General features: G+C 35.6%; 3 protein-coding genes across 3 annotated transcripts; 2 read left to right on the top strand and 1 right to left on the bottom strand.

Moving 5' to 3' along the window:
- Nucleotides 1-1,750: 1,750 nt before the first annotated feature.
- LOC105343615 (uncharacterized) lies at nt 1,751-5,718 on the bottom strand. Its single transcript, XM_011451035.4, has 4 exons — nt 5,588-5,718; nt 3,870-3,977; nt 3,345-3,459; nt 1,751-1,938 (listed from the first exon to the last, which is right to left on the bottom strand). Exons 1-4 carry the CDS (start codon nt 5,602-5,604, stop codon nt 1,885-1,887), a joined length of 294 nt encoding a protein of 97 aa, XP_011449337.1. The 5' UTR covers nt 5,605-5,718; the 3' UTR covers nt 1,751-1,884.
- Nucleotides 5,719-7,956: 2,238 nt separating this feature from the next.
- LOC105334635 (adenosine deaminase 2) lies at nt 7,957-12,252 on the top strand. Its single transcript, XM_034458847.2, has 3 exons — nt 7,957-8,275; nt 9,042-9,219; nt 10,281-12,252. Exons 1-3 carry the CDS (start codon nt 8,114-8,116, stop codon nt 11,876-11,878), a joined length of 1,938 nt encoding a protein of 645 aa, XP_034314738.2. The 5' UTR covers nt 7,957-8,113; the 3' UTR covers nt 11,879-12,252.
- An 868-nt stretch (nt 12,253-13,120) lies between these two features.
- LOC105343616 (adenosine deaminase AGSA) lies at nt 13,121-16,435 on the top strand. Its single transcript, XM_011451037.4, has 3 exons — nt 13,121-13,622; nt 14,005-14,182; nt 14,782-16,435. The coding sequence occupies exons 1-3, from the start codon at nt 13,461-13,463 to the stop codon at nt 16,377-16,379; spliced, it is 1,938 nt and encodes a 645-aa protein (XP_011449339.3). The 5' UTR covers nt 13,121-13,460; the 3' UTR covers nt 16,380-16,435.
- The last annotated feature ends 1,031 nt before the right edge of the window (nt 16,436-17,466 follow it).

Raw genomic sequence — 17,466 nt, 5'->3', positions numbered from 1 at the left:
TATGGAAATGATTTGACCCTAACCTACATGTATGGGTAAAAAAATTTCAGTTCATGCCAATGGCATAGAACTATAAATTCCACACTTATTTCATACTCCTTACTTACAAACATTCTTTTGGATTAATCTGAGCAAGATTTAGCCAACAGAAAGGTTTAATATGAGCAAGGTAAACCAACAGAAAAGGAATTTATGGATTAAATACTACCGGAAATATCTTTGCGAAAATAACTAGAAAACATTGAGATGGTGACCTCAAAGGGCCCGCTTAAATAAAGGACAACTGGATGAAAAGAATCTTAGAGAATTTTGCTTCAACCTTTACCTATATCTTAGAAATTTTTCAGCTGGCATAGAACTTCTAATTCAATCTCATTAACCTTACATACAGGCATTTTTGTTCAATCTGAGCAAGATTAAGCAAATCGAAAATAATTAACAGTCTAAAACTGAAAAGTTCAGTAACTGCACGCCATTAACCAAAAGATCTGTTTAAGTAAAGTATAAGCCAAATAGGGCTAAATGAAGAGTATATTATATATGATGTTTAAAGAGGATTTTTGTGTGATCCGATATGACCTTAACACTTGACCTACAAACATCAATCATTCAAGGTCACTACATATCCTTTGATCAAAGGGATTATGTGGGTGAAGTATGGACCAGATTGGGGCAAAGGGAGTGCAGATATGCTCCAGACAAGGATTTTTAATATAAATTTTGCTATGACCTTCACATTTGACCTTGAAAACTGGTTCAAGGTCACAACACATCCTTTACTCAAAAGCTCTGTTAATGTGAAGTATGAGCCAAGTAGGGCCAAATGGAAAGTATATATGCTTTGAAAAAAGAATTTTTTTCCGGGTTCAATGACCTTGAGCTACAAACTCTATTTAAAGTCACTGCACACCCTTAACCTTAGACACTTTGTGAGTGAAGTATGAGCCAGACTGGACCAAGGGGAGAGAAGATATGCCCTGTACAAGGACTTTATATATAATTCTGCTAACCTTAACATTAGACCTATAAACAAGGTTAAAGGTCACCACACACTCGTTACCCAAAGGCACTCTGTTGGTGAAGTATGAGCCAGATTGGGCCAAGGGGAGAGAAGATAGGCTCTGGACAAGTGATCTGGGACAGTGAGAAGGACAGAAAGACAGACTGATTACTTTAGGGTACCCACAGAGCGGGTCCTGTCCTAGTTATATTACACAGGAAATTTAATGAGCACTGGCCCCACTGTCACCACCATTTTCAAATCCCTCAATGTGGTTAATAGAACCTTTTTAACAAGAGCTTGGACTTTGGGTAGTTGTGTCATACAGCAATGTGACGTAGGCCTGTCTATTTCATTGCTGGCCACTCAGCCACTGCTCTTTGAAATCAACAAGATTGGTCTGTCTTTTGAGGCAAGACTAAGCAAACGGTGCATATTTCGCTTATAACCGCGTCATTTTTAACTTGTTTTTACGCAAGAAAAATGCAGCTACGTCCAACCAAAAGTCCAAGGTCTTGTTATAATGGTTCGTACTCAAATTCTTTCAGAAAAAATGCATAAAGAGTTCAGTACTCAGATTTGAGGCCTAATATTGACGAGAGTAAAGTTGGTGAGGGTGGGACCTGTTCATTTGAGCAAAATGTAATGCACTTCTGGTTCAGCATCAATCCTCATCTCTCTTGGTTTAATATAAAATTTCTCTTCAACAAACTATTTGTCTTCTGTCATGCTTTGAAAAGTGATAAAGGATTCAGTATTCAGAATTCTTTATTGGTAAAGTTTGAAATTCTTGAATCACAGCTTTACATCTCGGAACAAACTAGTTAATTAAAAAATCCTGAGATGGTAACTTATTAACTAAAATGTCACATAATTGATCACAATTAAATCTTGGCCGGGAATGCTCCTGCTTCACGTTGTTCATCCCATCTCTCCGTCTGTAAAAAAAGAGAACGTTGTCATGATGGGACGCAGTGTAAATTTATTTGAAAACTGTGAAGCCTTAAATTGTGTGCTTTTTTAAAAAAAAGAGAATAACTTGAATACTCTGTAATTCTGCAAGAAACGTCTCTCCCCCCCCCCCATGCCTTTTGACCGGCTTTTAAAAGGACTACTAGCATCTTATTATAGTGAACTACATAGAAGCTTAGTAACAAGTGTTTTGAAATTTCTTTGGCCTGTGACAATGATGTCTATATAGTATACATAGGGATGAAATAATCTAAAACATCCAATATAGCCCTGATTTTCCGATCTGGGTTTTGAGAAATCGTCACAGAGAAAGTTTGAAATACAAGTTTCAATATTCTAATCCAAGTACGTTAAATCTCCTAGAATTAAAGACAGGTCTTTAAAAAAAATTTCTTGCAGAAATGTTGGGATAGGTTATTTGCTAGCTATCTAATACAACATATTAAATTCATTAATTACCATTCCTTTGCATTTCAAAATGTTAATTGCCCGTTATCTCCAGGAAATTTATTTTGGTTAGTTTTGACATTATGTAATCACTTCATGTAGACATTGTCAACGGCCAGAGAAATTTTAATAATCTTAATTTAAAACACTTTGAAGTTTCATCAATATTGGATATAATATGGACCTGAATTTATTTGCCAATTTATATGATAATACATGTACATGTAAATAATGATTTGTTCATCTGCATCACCTATAATCCCCCCCCCCCCACCTCCCATCACAAGCAGTATAAATGTCTCATCTCTGCCTACCTAATTTTGCATCAAAAGATATTTTTCTATTTCATATCTATACAAGTATAAAAAGAATTAACTTTACCATGCTGATGGAAAATAATAATAAATTTCATATTTCCAATAACTTTTCATGGATATTTGAAGAAGGATTCAGAGATAAATGACAAATGATTAAATGCTTTGTTTAGTGTTTCATATGGGCAATCATTGCAAAGCTTGCTACCTTAATACCTGCATGTAACAACAAACAAGGTATTTTGTTGTTAAATTAACTTACGCAACAAAAACATGATAATCATGTTATGCATGTGAACATACCATAACATGGCAAATAAAAGTTTTATTTCTACAATTACTGCAAGACCATAGATAATTGCATGCTAATGAGAGTTGAACATATCAATTAATGAATACTGTAAACCAACATCTATTCGTGTGCAAAGAATATTTTGCGAAGTCTGCAAGACTTTTGTCACCTTTGAACCATTACTAAAATGTATCTGGTATTCCTTTTCCAGATAATCTATATTTGCGAAAATAGGTCACCACAAACCAGTTTATTTCTGGTTAATTGCAAAATAAAGCTGTTGTGAATAAAAGTTGGTTTACATTAGTTTACTACTTACCCAAAAGCCTGGACAAAGTGCTTGGTACTGTTTTTTAAACCAGTTGCATGGTTCATAATCTTCCCCCTTCTTCTTTATACATCTAAAATAATCTACATAGTTCTGCCAGCATGCCCTGAAAAACACAAATTTACATTGGCCTGATAAGTTAAAGAGTGTAATAGGCAAATGCCTCAAACTTAAAATCAATAGAAAGGCAGTTTATTTGATGTACCGATAATTGTATACATAATAAAAATAAAGTCCCATCTCAAAACCTAAAGTTTAGGGTGTTTTAAAATTTACAAAATGAGCCCAAAAATAAATTCAATCTAGCTTCTTTAGGCCAAACACCTCTCTAATGAATATCATTTAAAAAATTTCATGTAATTCAGCAGCAATACACACAACTCTTCAAAAAGAGCAATCTATATTTTCAATTTTACAAAAATAAGGAGAAGTACTTCATCTGAATCTGTTTTTTGCTACCTGAATAGGAACAACATTTGTTTAAGCAAAAAAGTCTGAGAAATAATTGCTACATACTTGTCCTGGTTGCACATTTGAAATCGAGCATCAAATTTGGCTGTAGATAATAATTCTTCAGCTTTGGGATCATTTTTGTGTGTATGCTCCGGATATTTGCCAGAAAATCTGCAACAAATAAAAAAGTTCATTAAATGGAAAATGCATTCTAGTTGTGCTTAAACAACTATGTATGTAAAAATAGTTTGTTACCATGTGCTTTATAGCAGTATAATGAAAAAAAAGTAAAATAAATACACAATACACAAATATACAGCAGTTACTGCAAACATCTAAAAATTCCATTCAGTTTATCTGGTATTGTTGACTTTCTATCTATACATTTGCAAAACTGTCATTCTAAAAGCTTTTTGAAATCTGTGTGTAAAAGTTTGACAACAAACTTTTCATGTTATATGATGAAGACTGCTATCAAAATCATATCAATTGAAAGTATGCATTACATTTACTATTTCTAAATTCAATCTTCTACAAGAATTAAAAGCATATAAGTATACATGTATGAAAAAACCAAGAATAAGAATTTATTTGACGTACTTGTAAAAGATTTTATATAGACTTTTGTTGGATGAAACAGGTCTGGTACAATCTTTTGATTAACAAATCAAGCTATTAAATCCCTTTTCTTAAATTTGTAATTTTCTCAGCAGGAATGAATAGTCTAACTTGACATCATACAAAGTTCTGAAAGTTTGGGGCATTACTGATAAGAAGGCTGGTAATACTTCCACACAATGTGAAAAAATCATACTTGTCCACTCTTTATTGCACACAATGTGAAGTACAATTGGCCAAACAATAAAATTGTATCTTTTGCTCAAAAGTGTTTAAAAGAAAAGTTTGAATGGCCCCATGAACAAATATGAGTCATCACAAACTTGCAACATTTGTCTTTTCCTTAGTCGTACACAACAAACTGTGAATGAATAGCTTTATCAAGCTACCAGGTATATAGCTAAATTAAGCATTTTAGCTAAATCAAGAGATTGTGCATGTACCTGTTAATTTTAATGTATAGTATTAGTTAGGGCAAGAAAATTAACAGTTACCAGTACATGTATGACAAGAAGATTTCTATTGTTACTTGTCTATGAATCAATTAGTCAGTTCATGAAAAATAATTTTTTAAAAGAAAACAAAGGCATTTTATTTCTATTCGAAAGCCTATTTGCATCAACTTTCACTTTTTTAATTACCGGGGTATTCAGAGCATTTTTGATTTAATGGAAAAAGCTGAGCAACATATAACATATCGCACAATTCTAAAGCAAGAACACCTCAAACCCAGCTCAATACAGACTATCACGCACATGTTGTACTAAAACAATCAGCTTATTAAAAAGGCAAATAATAAAGTTAAAATGTCAGATAAAAGACACAGGACAAAATTGGTTTTGAAATTGAAAACATGTTGCAAACTTGATCCCCATGTACAGAAATAGATAAAAACGGAGCATGCCAGCAGCTGGAAGAAACCACTTAATTGCTTGAAAGTTGAAAACAGAAACGGTATCATTCACTAAGCTCACAAAAAAGGTTACAAACCGAATAAATGAAAAATAAATTCACAGGAAAGGTATTTTAAGTGTTTTCGATATGCAATCTTTCAATTTATTTCCTGTTTTGAATTACCAAACTAAGTTTCCCTTTTTTCTATCTGGCTCTATCCCATACAAATTTATGGAATCGAATTCTCTTTTTACATATTCTTTACTTACTCTTTAATAAACGACATTTTTATATGCGTTTTCAACTTCTGGCAATGGAGGTCGGTTGGCGACTTTGAAAAGTAATTTAAGGTAGGCCGAACCCGATGAGAAAAAAATTGTCACGTAAACGTATTTCAAGCTCGAATTAAATAAAACATTTCTAATTTCAGAGTCCAGAACAGACAAGTATGACATTGTTATAATTCTAAGAAAAAGACATGCCAATGAATAGTATAAAATTTGTTAAAGTATAAAGTATAATATTTATAGTAATGACAAACAATATTGTATCATTTCAGTTAAAAGGAGTACTATATAGCATGTTATCATGAATATTTGCCCACAAAACTAAAAATTTCCTTGTCTTTAATATTGAGTAAACGAAAAGGTTTTTGTTCATTATCTAAATCTGAAACATGGACGTCTTTTTAAACGCTGTATGTATATATATGTAAGCACATATATTCTGATTTCATGTTTATGTTAAAATACGGTGATATCGTTGTGGCGAGCGCAGCAACAATTAAACAAACTTTGCATCATTGCCAACTAAGAGATATTTTGACAATTATCAACCAATTTCAGAGAGAGAGAGAGAGAGAGAGAGAGAGAGAGAGAGAGAGAGAGAGAGAGAGAGAGAGAGAGAGAGAGAGAGAGAGAGAGAGAGAGAGAACTTCGAGTTAATGATCCAGCACATATACATTAGTGCGAACACAAGATGGAAAAGTGGCTTCCGGTATAGAAGAAGAGTTTACCTGTTGGAAAAATCATTTTGGAAGAGTACTTAACCAGGAATGTTCAACAACAGTTGCTAAAATAGGTGAAGTTGAAGACACCCTTAACATCGATACAGAGGTACCGATAGTCGAAGAAGTAAAACAGGCCATTTAACTTTTTAAGAACGGGAAAGCCCCTGGGATCGACCAAAATGGGAGAAATTATGCTGCTGTCAGTTACCAGCATCGTTCCCAACACAGTCATCCTAAACAAAATGGCTTCAGTGATAGACCCATATCTTTGTAAAGAACAAGCTGGATTCAGAAAAGGAAAATCATATGCAGATGATATTTGTTCCTTAAGGCAAATTTTAGAACAATGCAATGAATGGGACACCCATCTGTATGCCAATTTCATTGACTTTGCCAAAGCATTTAATTTGACAGTACATACACCGTCCAGTATTAAAGATGATCCTCATGCATTATGGTATCACCAACAAGATCATCTTTATATTACAAATGCTCCATGAGGACTTCTATGCAAATGTGATCTGCGGCACAGAACTGTCATACAGCTTCCCAATCCAAACAGGGGTGCGACAAGGATACATGTTCTCACCGCTGCTCTTTAATCTTTGCATATATTGGCTTATGAAAACCACCACCAGACAGGCCGACAGAGGAATGTCCTGGACATTATAACAGTCACTTGAAGATCTTGACTTTGCAGATGACACCGTTTTACTAACACAGCGACATAAGGATATCCAAAGTAAAATTGATGACAGAGTCAAATACAGCAGACAAATTGGACTTAATATAAATGTTAAGGAAACAAAATTAATGAAGATTAATTCAAAGAAAGATAGCAAAGGCACAGCTAACAACAACAGAACAGAAGAAGTCAATGATTTCGTATACCATGGCAGCAAGATCACAGCCAATGGAGACTCTACCGTAGACGTCCGATACAGGATAACAAAAGCTCGCGCCAACTTTGCAAACCTATGGAACATCTGGAAGTCATCCAACATCAGGATCCAAAGCAAAATCAGTATATTCAAAACACACATAATGTACATATACAAAACAACGAATATAAAGTATGTTATGTGCGTTCGTTACAAAATTGCATTTGATAAATTAACATAAATTACATGACACAAAGAAGTACACAAAGCACAAGAAACTTTAACATAATATAAACATATCAACATGCATGTAAATTATACAGTGTATACATACGGAAGGTGTGAGTATGTTTGTCTTCTTGATTTCTGTAAAAACAAATTGCAACGATACATTTATCGAAATTGGCATAGTTTTAGAAGAGAAGGCGAGAAGTTAAAGCCTAGCTGTCGACCCCTAGCTGTTTGCCGGTGTCGTTTTTATACCGTTGTTTGTGGTCAGGATTCACGATTTATGCCTTGTGATTTTATAGAATTGTATAGTATACTTCTCAAATTTTGTAGATTTTTGAGTCTATACAATTGCAAATAAGGACATCTACTATATCAAGTGACTGTTCAATATTATTAGCTACAAACAGTCGATATACATGTGTATCAGTTTCAGCATTTTAACTTGTATTATTTTAGGTTCTGTAATCTTTTTTCCCCAAACAACAGCTGTTTAAAAAGTATGATTTTAACGTAATCGAAACAAGAGAATCTACAAGGTGTTCTGCAGTTTTGGATCACCATGCATTTTGTTGTTTTTACCGGGGGAGACAGAACCCCAATGAAATAAGACGATACCAATTGCTCCATTTACAACACACGGTATCAAAACGTTGTAACCGTTTTTAGAGTTCGATATGGCGGTTCCTCTTTTACTCTCTGCTTTATTATTAGTGACATCATTAGGATTTGTCACAAATGATGCGATTGGAAAATATGAATACAATTATTCTGTTAATCGAGAGAAGGTTCATCAACAGGAGAGAGATTTCGCGGGTTACCCGACTGATTACACTGAGGTAAGTCAGAATTTTGGCAAACGAAACGGAGGTTATTTAGAATATCAGACTGACTAACTGTAGAATAGTTTAGGGTACCAGACAAACCATTGTGACGTAAGTAAGGGTACCAGCTAGACTCAATATTGTGAGGTTGGTATATGAAAGGGTTCCAGACTAACAACAGTGTTACATTAAAATTTTAAGGTACTTGGCAAACATAGTTAGGGAGGTTGGTCAGGGTACCAGGCAAACTATAGAGAGGTAGGGCAGGGTACCAGACTAGTTGTAGTGAGGTAGGTCACGGTACCAGTGTAACTTTAGGGAGGTAGGTCAGGGTACCAAACTAACTATATTGAGGTAGGGCAGGGTAACAGATAAATTATTGTGAGGTAGGTCAGATTACAAGAAAAACTATATTGAGGTAGGTCAGGGTACGAGAAAAACTATATTGAGGTAGGTCAGGGTACGAGAAAAACTTTATTGAGGTAGGGCAGGGTACGAGAAAAACTATATTGAGGTAGGGCAGGGTAACAGATAAATTATTGTGAGGTAGGTCAGAGTACAAGAAAAACTATAGTGAGGTAGGTCATGATCAGGGTACGAGAAAAACTATATTGAGGTAGTTCATGATATTAGACTTACTATGGTAGTGTAATGGTTCAGGGTAACAGACTAACTATAATGTTACGTCAGATAATTTTATCCCCAAAAAACACTGACATTTGTAGAGATTATCAAGCACCTAAATTGGATATGTTGTTTCAAACTTCGTATTTCTCAACAGGATGAACAGATCGTCCAGAATTACCTGGAGTATCTTAAATGGATGGAATTTCAGAAGACTAAGGACGACTTTTACCCCGCACGTCCTATAAAACTCCACCTCTCCGACATCAAAGCCTCGGAAATATACCGTGTTCTGAAGAAGTTTCCAAAGGGAGGCAATCTTCATCTTCACCACAGTACGTAACTTGAACTCTTTTTGTGATGAGTGTTAAGTCCTCAGAAAATGCAGCCGTTTTTTATTTTTCCTTTTATAACTTTACCATTGAAACATCTTTTTTCTTAAAAGATATACTTGCGTAGCAATTGACTTTCATTCATTCAAACAAAAGGTCACTGCATGTCCGTACATCTTTCAGGGTTTGACTGTATAGCTCATTTAGAGGTTTATTTTATTGACAAAGTGTCAAAAATAAACTTGATAGAATTATCACACTATGGTTTTCACCGTTGTGATGTTTGGGGAATTGCTCGGCTGATTTGTGGCTATTTGAGATACTCGCGTTCACAATACCTGAAGAATCAAAATTAAAATCCGTAAAAATAATCAAAAGAGGTTTATTATGATGAGCCGCAAGTTGGAAAGTCATTTCACTTACCAACGCGGTCACTCTACGGACTTGGCCAGTCAGATAACTTATTATAAAAAGGTTAACGCCCAATTTTGGCAAAATTTCTTTGATGCTTGACACTGTAATAGCTAAGCCAAAGAAGGTGTTACAACAATTACTCGCATTTCCACAAAGAAGACCTGTAACAAAGACAGGATTAACTTGAAGCCGAAACAAAATAAATAAGTTTATCTACATGGTGTTATAGTTAAGTTTAAATTGATAAATTTTAAACTTTTAATGTAACAGAATGATCGCATGCCCTAATGCCAGGACATGCGATGTGTTATATACAGTACTGTAAAATATCCAACAAGTTCATTGTACTTATAATTAGCAAGAATCCAACTGTTCTGTATAATCAAACAATTGTTTTTACCAATATCCAGACCAATATTGTAAATAACAGTAATGTTATTATAAATTAACGCGTCCACAGAATTGTCAAACACGTTTTTATATAATTATCTATTGTTTTATATACTAATTATATAATTATCTATTGTTTTATATACTAATTATATAATTATCTATTGTTTTATATAATTATCTATTGTTTTATATAATTATCTATTGTTTTATATAATTATCTATTGTTTTATATACTAATATCTGATTGTTTTGCACAGACCACGTTGTGAGTAAATCCACCATCCTGGACTTCATTTATAAAAACCCTTACTTATTGGACAACTTCTACGTCAGAGAGTCGCCGGAACCTAACAAATGGCGTTTTAATTTTTATCTCAATCCTCCAACTGGATGGGTGAAGGTCAAGGACAACCCCAAATACACGAAGGACGTCATAATCGAACACTCCACATTTCTTGGTGTTATTGATGATAAGGCACTTAGTTCACCAACCATCAGTGGCTTAAGATGGAAAGAAATGAATCCACTCTTTAGCACCTTAGGATCAGCCATAGTAAACCAAATTAACGTTTCCAGGTTTCACATGGAAGCAATGTTTCAGTCAGCAATAGACGAAAATGTACAGTATTTTGAGACAAAGTCTCCTGCGTACAATAAAATCTATTTATTAGATTCTGATCCTAGATTCGCGAATAAACATGGCAAGCATTATGTAGACAATGATCTAGGCGAGGAAGAGCTTCATATGGTGGAAGATGTTTTAAATCAATTTCAACAGAAGAACCCATCATTTATTGGATATAAACGAATTGTAAACTCTTACAGACGAACAAGTCTCACTTTAATGAAGAAAGATGCAGAGAAAGCACTCACACTTCATAAGCAATATCCTCATCTTGTTGCTGGATTTGACATGGTAGCACAAGAGGATCTCGGCTTTTCTCTACTATTTTACCTCAGAGACTTTGTGGAGTTAGAGGTTCGGAACGAGTCCCTGCCCTACTTTTTCCACACCGCGGAAACTAACTGGCCAGCAGAATACATAACGTCGACTCACGTGACAGACCCGGTTGCAACGATAGAAAATACGTACGATGCAATTCTGTTGGGAGCCAAGAGAGTTGGGCATGGGATAGGTTTTCTGAGCCACCCCTTTCTAATGGAGCAGCTAAAGCAGAAGAAAATTGCCGTGGAGGCCAATCCAGTGAGTAACCAAATGCTGGGATTTGTTCCCGATCAGCGCCACAACCCGGCTATTACCTACATCCGGTACGGCATACCCGTTGTTTTAGGGGCAGATGACCCCGCCACATTTGGATACGATGAATTCACAGTGGATTGGTACGAAGCAGTCATGGGATGGGATTTGACGCTTGCTGATATGCGCCACCTGGCAACGAATTCTCTCCAGTATAGTTCTCTGTTAGACTCCGAGAAACCGGCCGCAATCACCAAGTGGCAAAACTCCTACAATCTTTTCATAACAAACACAAAACAGGAAGCATGTAGCCTGACTTTCAATAAAACAAACCCGATCATCGAATCTATATTTCCTCAAGAGGGTCCCTTGACCGGCGGAAACATCGTGAAAGTGTTCGGAAGACATTTCAATATGGCGATTTGTAGAACTATCTACTGCCGATTTGGAACCACGACAACGAAAGGAACGCTGGTGTACGATCACATCATTGATTGTCCGTCACCCGTCCGAGCCTCCCATGGACCTCATCTCGACCCCATGCACGTGAAGTTCAGCGTATCTCTGGACAGCGGTTCTACCTTCATCATCACGAATAAAACTTACTCCTTTATTCACTCTGGTAATGGAATACCCATATCTGGTGTTGTCGGATGATATTTCCGTTAACAAACATAGTTTTAATGCCTTAGTTTTTATATATGGTTAAACGTCTATTTCTTTTATTCTTTGTTTGATTATTACACCATACACATAGTTACTAGTATATGATTTTTAGCTCGTTTTTAAAAATAATTATTGTAGTGTTTATAAGTTTTAAAATGTCGATTTATAACAGGCTTTGATCTTCTTCTAATCCGAAAAAATTCTGTGTTTAACTTTTTAAATTACCATACCACGCGCATTATGTACAATGACTAATGTTTGTCGTATATCTCGTTAGTATTGTTACCTACACAGAATACAACAACTGAAATGCATTATACATGCATCAGTATTAGTGAAGGAAATTAAAAAGCTATGGAAATCAAGCTACCTATGTTTTCATTTAAAATTTACTTGCTGAGGCCAATAACAATATTCTTAAAACTTATTAACTGTTAGTTTAATCTTCAAGAGGGCTAAAATTTCATTATCTAATTATTGTAAGTCATTGCTTTTAAATCTTCAGAATACTAACATATCTATTTTCAAACTGTAGCTTTAAGTAAGTTTTGCTCTGTTTTAGGCATTTCAAAACGAATCCCTTATTTAATGTTTTGCTACATATAATGTACGTAAAAGAGGTTTCGAGATCAATGCATTTTGTTTACAGTTGGTATTTAGCATTTTGAATAAGTAGCCAATCTAAGTCTTTAATCATCGATTCCATTCCATCTTTGCATTTTTTTGATGCAATTTTATTTTTTGTTTGTTTGGTTTTTATTTGGCAAAATGTAAAAGGTATCCAAGTCAGGTTCGTAAATGGTTTAGATTTACAAAGAATGCCCCATAATATATATGTTTCTTTATTTCAACGAAAGACTGAATTTTGAAGGTTTTTGGTATTGTTTAGTAGAAGTGAAATGTGCATTAATTATGAGCCCCGATAAGTGTTCCCTACACAATGCACATTAACAAGTACTAGTAATGGAAACTATTTTCCGAAGTGCTGAATGTATCTTATAGAGTTGTTTGCTATAATACTGTTAGATATCAATTTTGGCTTTCTATTCATCGTTGAAAAAAGACAATCCTCATCAGTTATAAAGATTTCACCACCATATAGAATTCTCGGAGGATTTCAGGTATGTTTTGGGCCCTCCCTACGATAAACTGAACAACTTATCGGCATCCCGCAGTAAAATTTCAATGAAACACTGCGGTATGTTTTTCTTTATATTTCATCAAAGATTTTAAATATAAGCAGTTTAAAAAACTTGACTGATATGCCTAATACGTGCATTAGAGACTTGGGAAGGAGAATTGTACCATCACATACTCATATCTAAGAGTATTTGAGGTAGTCGTTATATAATGCAGTTATCGCCTTCAGACATTCCATTTATTTTTTTCATCAACAAAATAAATTTAAACCAAAACAGACAAGTTATTCGACAGTTTTGGATCTCCAAGCAAGATGTTGTCCTTACCAGAGGGACACATCCCCCGTAAAATAAGACGATACTCCTTGGCCTGATTCACCCTGAACGACCCCGGTATTTAGTCATAAGTTGACATCGTTTTGAGACGTGCAGAAATGGCGGTTCCACTTTTAGTCTCTGCTTTATTATTAGTGACATCATTAGGATTTGTCACAAATGATGCGATTGGAAAATTTGAATACAGTTATTCTGTTAATCGAGAGAAGCTTCATCAACAGGAGAGAGATTTCGCGGGGTACCGGACTGATTACACTGAGGTAAGTCAGGTGGATGGCACTAGCAAATAAACTTGAATTTCTCAGAGATCTTGTACTTGACAAGACGACAATTGGTTAATAATTGATTTCTGCAAAGCAAGTTTCAAATATGAAGGATCATTCACAATGAAGTTAAACATCAAAAAATCTTTGAAATAAGCGCAATAGTTTGTCAACAAGGTTAATTTCAAGACCCTCCCCGAAAAGCATACAAACAAAACTCAAAAGATTCATGAAAGAAAATGTAAGATACACGTTGCATTGATGGCAATTGTTTTATGCTAGTCACAAAATAGTTTTCGAGTTACTCTGCCGTTTCCATATCAGATGTCGTGGTGAGTAAAGGTTATCATGGCCATTTTGCTCCTTTATTTTTAAACAGAACGAACAGATCGTCCAGAATTACCTGGAATATCTGAAATGGATGGAATTTCAGAAGACTAAGGACGACTTTTACCCCGCACGTCCTATAAAACTCCACCTCTCCGACATCAAAGCCTCGGAAATATACCGTGTTCTGAAGAAGTTTCCAAAGGGAGGCAATCTTCATCTTCACCACAGTACGTAATGTTGAAATGTTTTGGCGATGATTGTATAGTCCCCTGACAATGTTACTCTTTAAATATTGAAGTTTCTTCTTGGAACATTCTTTGGTCTAATAAAAGACTTTAAGTGTTGTCCTAAAAGTACATTTTTTATGGATGGCTCTGATCTATATTATATGCTTTTGTTTTTGCAAATACACTTTAGATCATTTCTCATGGTGTGGCGTGACCCTAGGGTATCAAATATATTGAGGTCAAGATTACTTCTTACAGACAATATTTTAAAATGTTTGCCGTCTTATGATTTAATTGACTTCCTAATAAGGAAATTCAGAAGCTAATATTTGTTGAAATATGTATACTGTCACCTGATCTGCAATGTACCTCTATCTTTTTAGAGGTCCATGTTGCTCTGCTTTGAATTTGTATTTCGTTTTATGGATTACCGAGATGGTTGACAGTTTGTTATTGTCATTTTTTCATCGCATTTTTTTGTTGAGTCTCTTAATTTATTTACATTATGAAATGGAAAATACAGTAATGTTTTTCTGAATTAACGCATCCACAGAATTGTCAAATACGTTATGATGTATTTAAATACTTGTTTTGCACAGACCACGTTGTGAGTAAATCCACCATCCTGGACTTCATTTATAAAAACGCTTACTTATTGGACAACTTCTACGTCAGAGAGTCGCCGGAACCCAACAAATGGCGGTTTAATTTTTATCTCAATCCACCAACTGGATGGGTGAAGGTCAAGGACAACCCCAAATACACGAAGGACGTCATAATCGAACACTCCACATTTCTTGGCGTCGTTGACGATGCGGCCCTCAACGCACCAACCATCAGTAGCCTAAGATGGAAGACACTCGATCCTTTGTTCAGTACTATAGGATCAGCCATAGTAAACCAAATCAATATATCCAGGTTCCACATGGAAGCAATGTTTCAGTCAGCAATAGACGAAAATGTACAGTACTTTGAAACAAAGACCTCTGCCTCTAATAAACTCTACTTTTTAGACTCCGATCCAAACTACACCAGTGCGCATGGCAAGCATTACGTAGACAATGATCTAGGCGAGAAAGAGCTTCATATGGTGGAAGATGTTTTAAATCAATTTCAACAGAAGAACCCATCATTTATTGGATATAAACGAATTGTAAACTCTTACAGACGAACAAGCCAAACCTCTTTGAAGAACGATGCAGAGAAAGCACTCACACTTCATAAGCAATATCCTCATCTTGTTGCTGGATTTGACATGGTAGCGCAAGAGGATCTCGGCTTTTCTATTCTATTCTACCTTAGAGACTTTGCGGAGTTAGAGGTTCGAAACGAGTCCTTGCCCTACTTTTTCCACACCGCGGAAACTAACTGGCCAGCAGAATACATGACGTCGACTCACGTGACAGACCCGGTTGCAACGATAGAAAATACGTACGATGCAATTCTGTTGGGAGCCAAGAGAGTTGGGCATGGGATAGGTTTTCTGAGCCACCCCTTTCTAATGGAGCAGCTCAAGCAGAAGAAAATTGCCGTGGAGGCCAATCCAGTGAGTAACCAAATGCTGGGATTTGTTCCCGATCAGCGCCATCACCCGGCTATTACCTACATCCGGTACGGCATACCCGTTGTTTTGGGAGCAGATGACCCGTCCACATTTGGATACGATGAATTCACAGTGGACTGGTACGAAGCAGTCATGGGATGGGATTTGACGCTTGCTGACATGCGCCACCTAGCAACGAATTCTCTCCAGTATAGTTCTCTGTTAGACTCCGAGAAACCGGCCGCAATCACCAAGTGGCAAAACTCCTACAATCTTTTCATAACAAACACAAAACAGGAAGCATGCAGTCTAACTTTTAATAAAACGAACCCGATCATCGAATCTATATTTCCTCAAGAGGGTCCTTTGACTGGCGGAAACATCGTGAAAGTGTTCGGAAGGCATTTCAATATGGCAATTTGTAGAACCATCTACTGTCGATTTGGAACCACGACAACGAAAGGAACGCTGGTGTACGATCACAGCATTGATTGTCCGTCACCCGTCCGAGCCTCCCATGGACCTCATCTTGACCCCATGCACGTGAAGTTCAGCGTATCTCTGGACAGCGGTTCTACCTTCATCAGCATGAATAAAACTTACTCCTACATTCACTCCAGCCACGGAATATCAATCCCTGGAGTTATTGGGTGATTAACTGTTTTCGTACTACAAGTATTAATAAACATCTTGATTATGGAAGCTCCCCTTTTGACCATAATTATTTTTTTTTCTGAAAAGATATCAATTATATGTGTGATATCTAATTAACACATATCCTTCTCTTTTACATTTCATATCATACTTAATTTATCCATTTGTGATTTTTTTACTTTCCGTACAAGGTGTACACATATTTTATGATATCTGTGAAATAAATGAATCTTATAAATTGTGCTAAACTTTTAGTTTCAAACTCTTTAAATAATGTGTCAGACTTCTAAATAAAGTTGATGCATACATGTATATCGAAGAATATGCCGTTTCTTCTGTGAAACGTATTGATAGACATTTATTAACGGCGCAGCAAATATACATCAAATTGGCGGAAATCCCAAAAGAAGACCTATACAGGCCACACAATTGCTTAAACAAAAAAATATAAAACGGAAAAGGATTCAGGGTTTCAGTTTATCGTCTTTTTTTCACTGACTGTTTAACTATGATTAAGACAAAGGGGGCTAAATATCAAGTACATTTTACACACTAACTGATGTCAACAGTTCTAGAATGTGTATAGAATGACTGTGGGGTATGTTTCACAGTAATCTCAGACTTCCGGGTAGAAATAAGTCCATTTTTATTGTTTTTAGCCAAAATAAGAATGGAGAGAATAAGTAAATGTTGACATTTCGAAAGATTTGAAAATGAAGAATAAATATAATTTCCGTTCTTTTATAAGGTGTTTGAAACATAGAAGCAGTAAGAAGCGTTAAAGTGATGTTGCGTTAAGTTTGCGGTTACTCCGGGTCACTATAGGAAGTTGGTCAGCTGACCAGGAACGATTCAATTATGCCATGGACCAGAAATGTTTTGCGTTGATACACTCTATCCTGATTTTTCGTACTGGTGCAATTTCAAGGTTTTATCTTTAATCTCAAGGGAATAAGAGTTAATGTCTCAATAATTTCCGAACAGCCCTCATACAAAGTGTAAAATAAGAAACCATATAACAAAATTGCTTCAATATATCAATTATGGGCAAATTGTAATTTGTGTTACTTAATGTAGATGAACGGAC

Source organism: Magallana gigas, chromosome 7 (assembly GCF_963853765.1).
Source record: "Magallana gigas chromosome 7, xbMagGiga1.1, whole genome shotgun sequence".
Taxonomy (NCBI): domain Eukaryota; kingdom Metazoa; phylum Mollusca; class Bivalvia; order Ostreida; family Ostreidae; genus Magallana; species Magallana gigas.
The sequence above is the reverse complement of the archived record's forward strand: the minus strand, read 5'-3'. Positions and strand labels throughout refer to the sequence as shown.

Excerpts from the sequence above, each read along its gene's own strand:
- LOC105334635 (XM_034458847.2), top strand. The coding sequence starts at position 8,114 with ATGGCGGTTCCTCTTTTACTCTCTGCTTTATTATTAGTGACATCATTA. Across the intron at positions 8,276-9,041 it reads ACCCGACTGATTACACTGAG|GATGAACAGATCGTCCAGAA; the intron begins GTAAGTCAGAAT and ends ATTTCTCAACAG. Across the intron at positions 9,220-10,280 it reads CAATCTTCATCTTCACCACA|ACCACGTTGTGAGTAAATCC; the intron begins GTACGTAACTTG and ends TGTTTTGCACAG.
- LOC105343616 (XM_011451037.4), top strand. The coding sequence starts at position 13,461 with ATGGCGGTTCCACTTTTAGTCTCTGCTTTATTATTAGTGACATCATTA. Across the intron at positions 13,623-14,004 it reads ACCGGACTGATTACACTGAG|AACGAACAGATCGTCCAGAA; the intron begins GTAAGTCAGGTG and ends ATTTTTAAACAG. Across the intron at positions 14,183-14,781 it reads CAATCTTCATCTTCACCACA|ACCACGTTGTGAGTAAATCC; the intron begins GTACGTAATGTT and ends TGTTTTGCACAG.
- LOC105343615 (XM_011451035.4), bottom strand. Across the intron at positions 3,460-3,869 it reads CAAATGTGCAACCAGGACAA|GGCATGCTGGCAGAACTATG; the intron begins GTATGTAGCAAT and ends TGTGTTTTTCAG. Across the intron at positions 1,939-3,344 it reads CACTTTGTCCAGGCTTTTGG|ACGGAGAGATGGGATGAACA; the intron begins GTAAGTAGTAAA and ends CTTTTTTTACAG.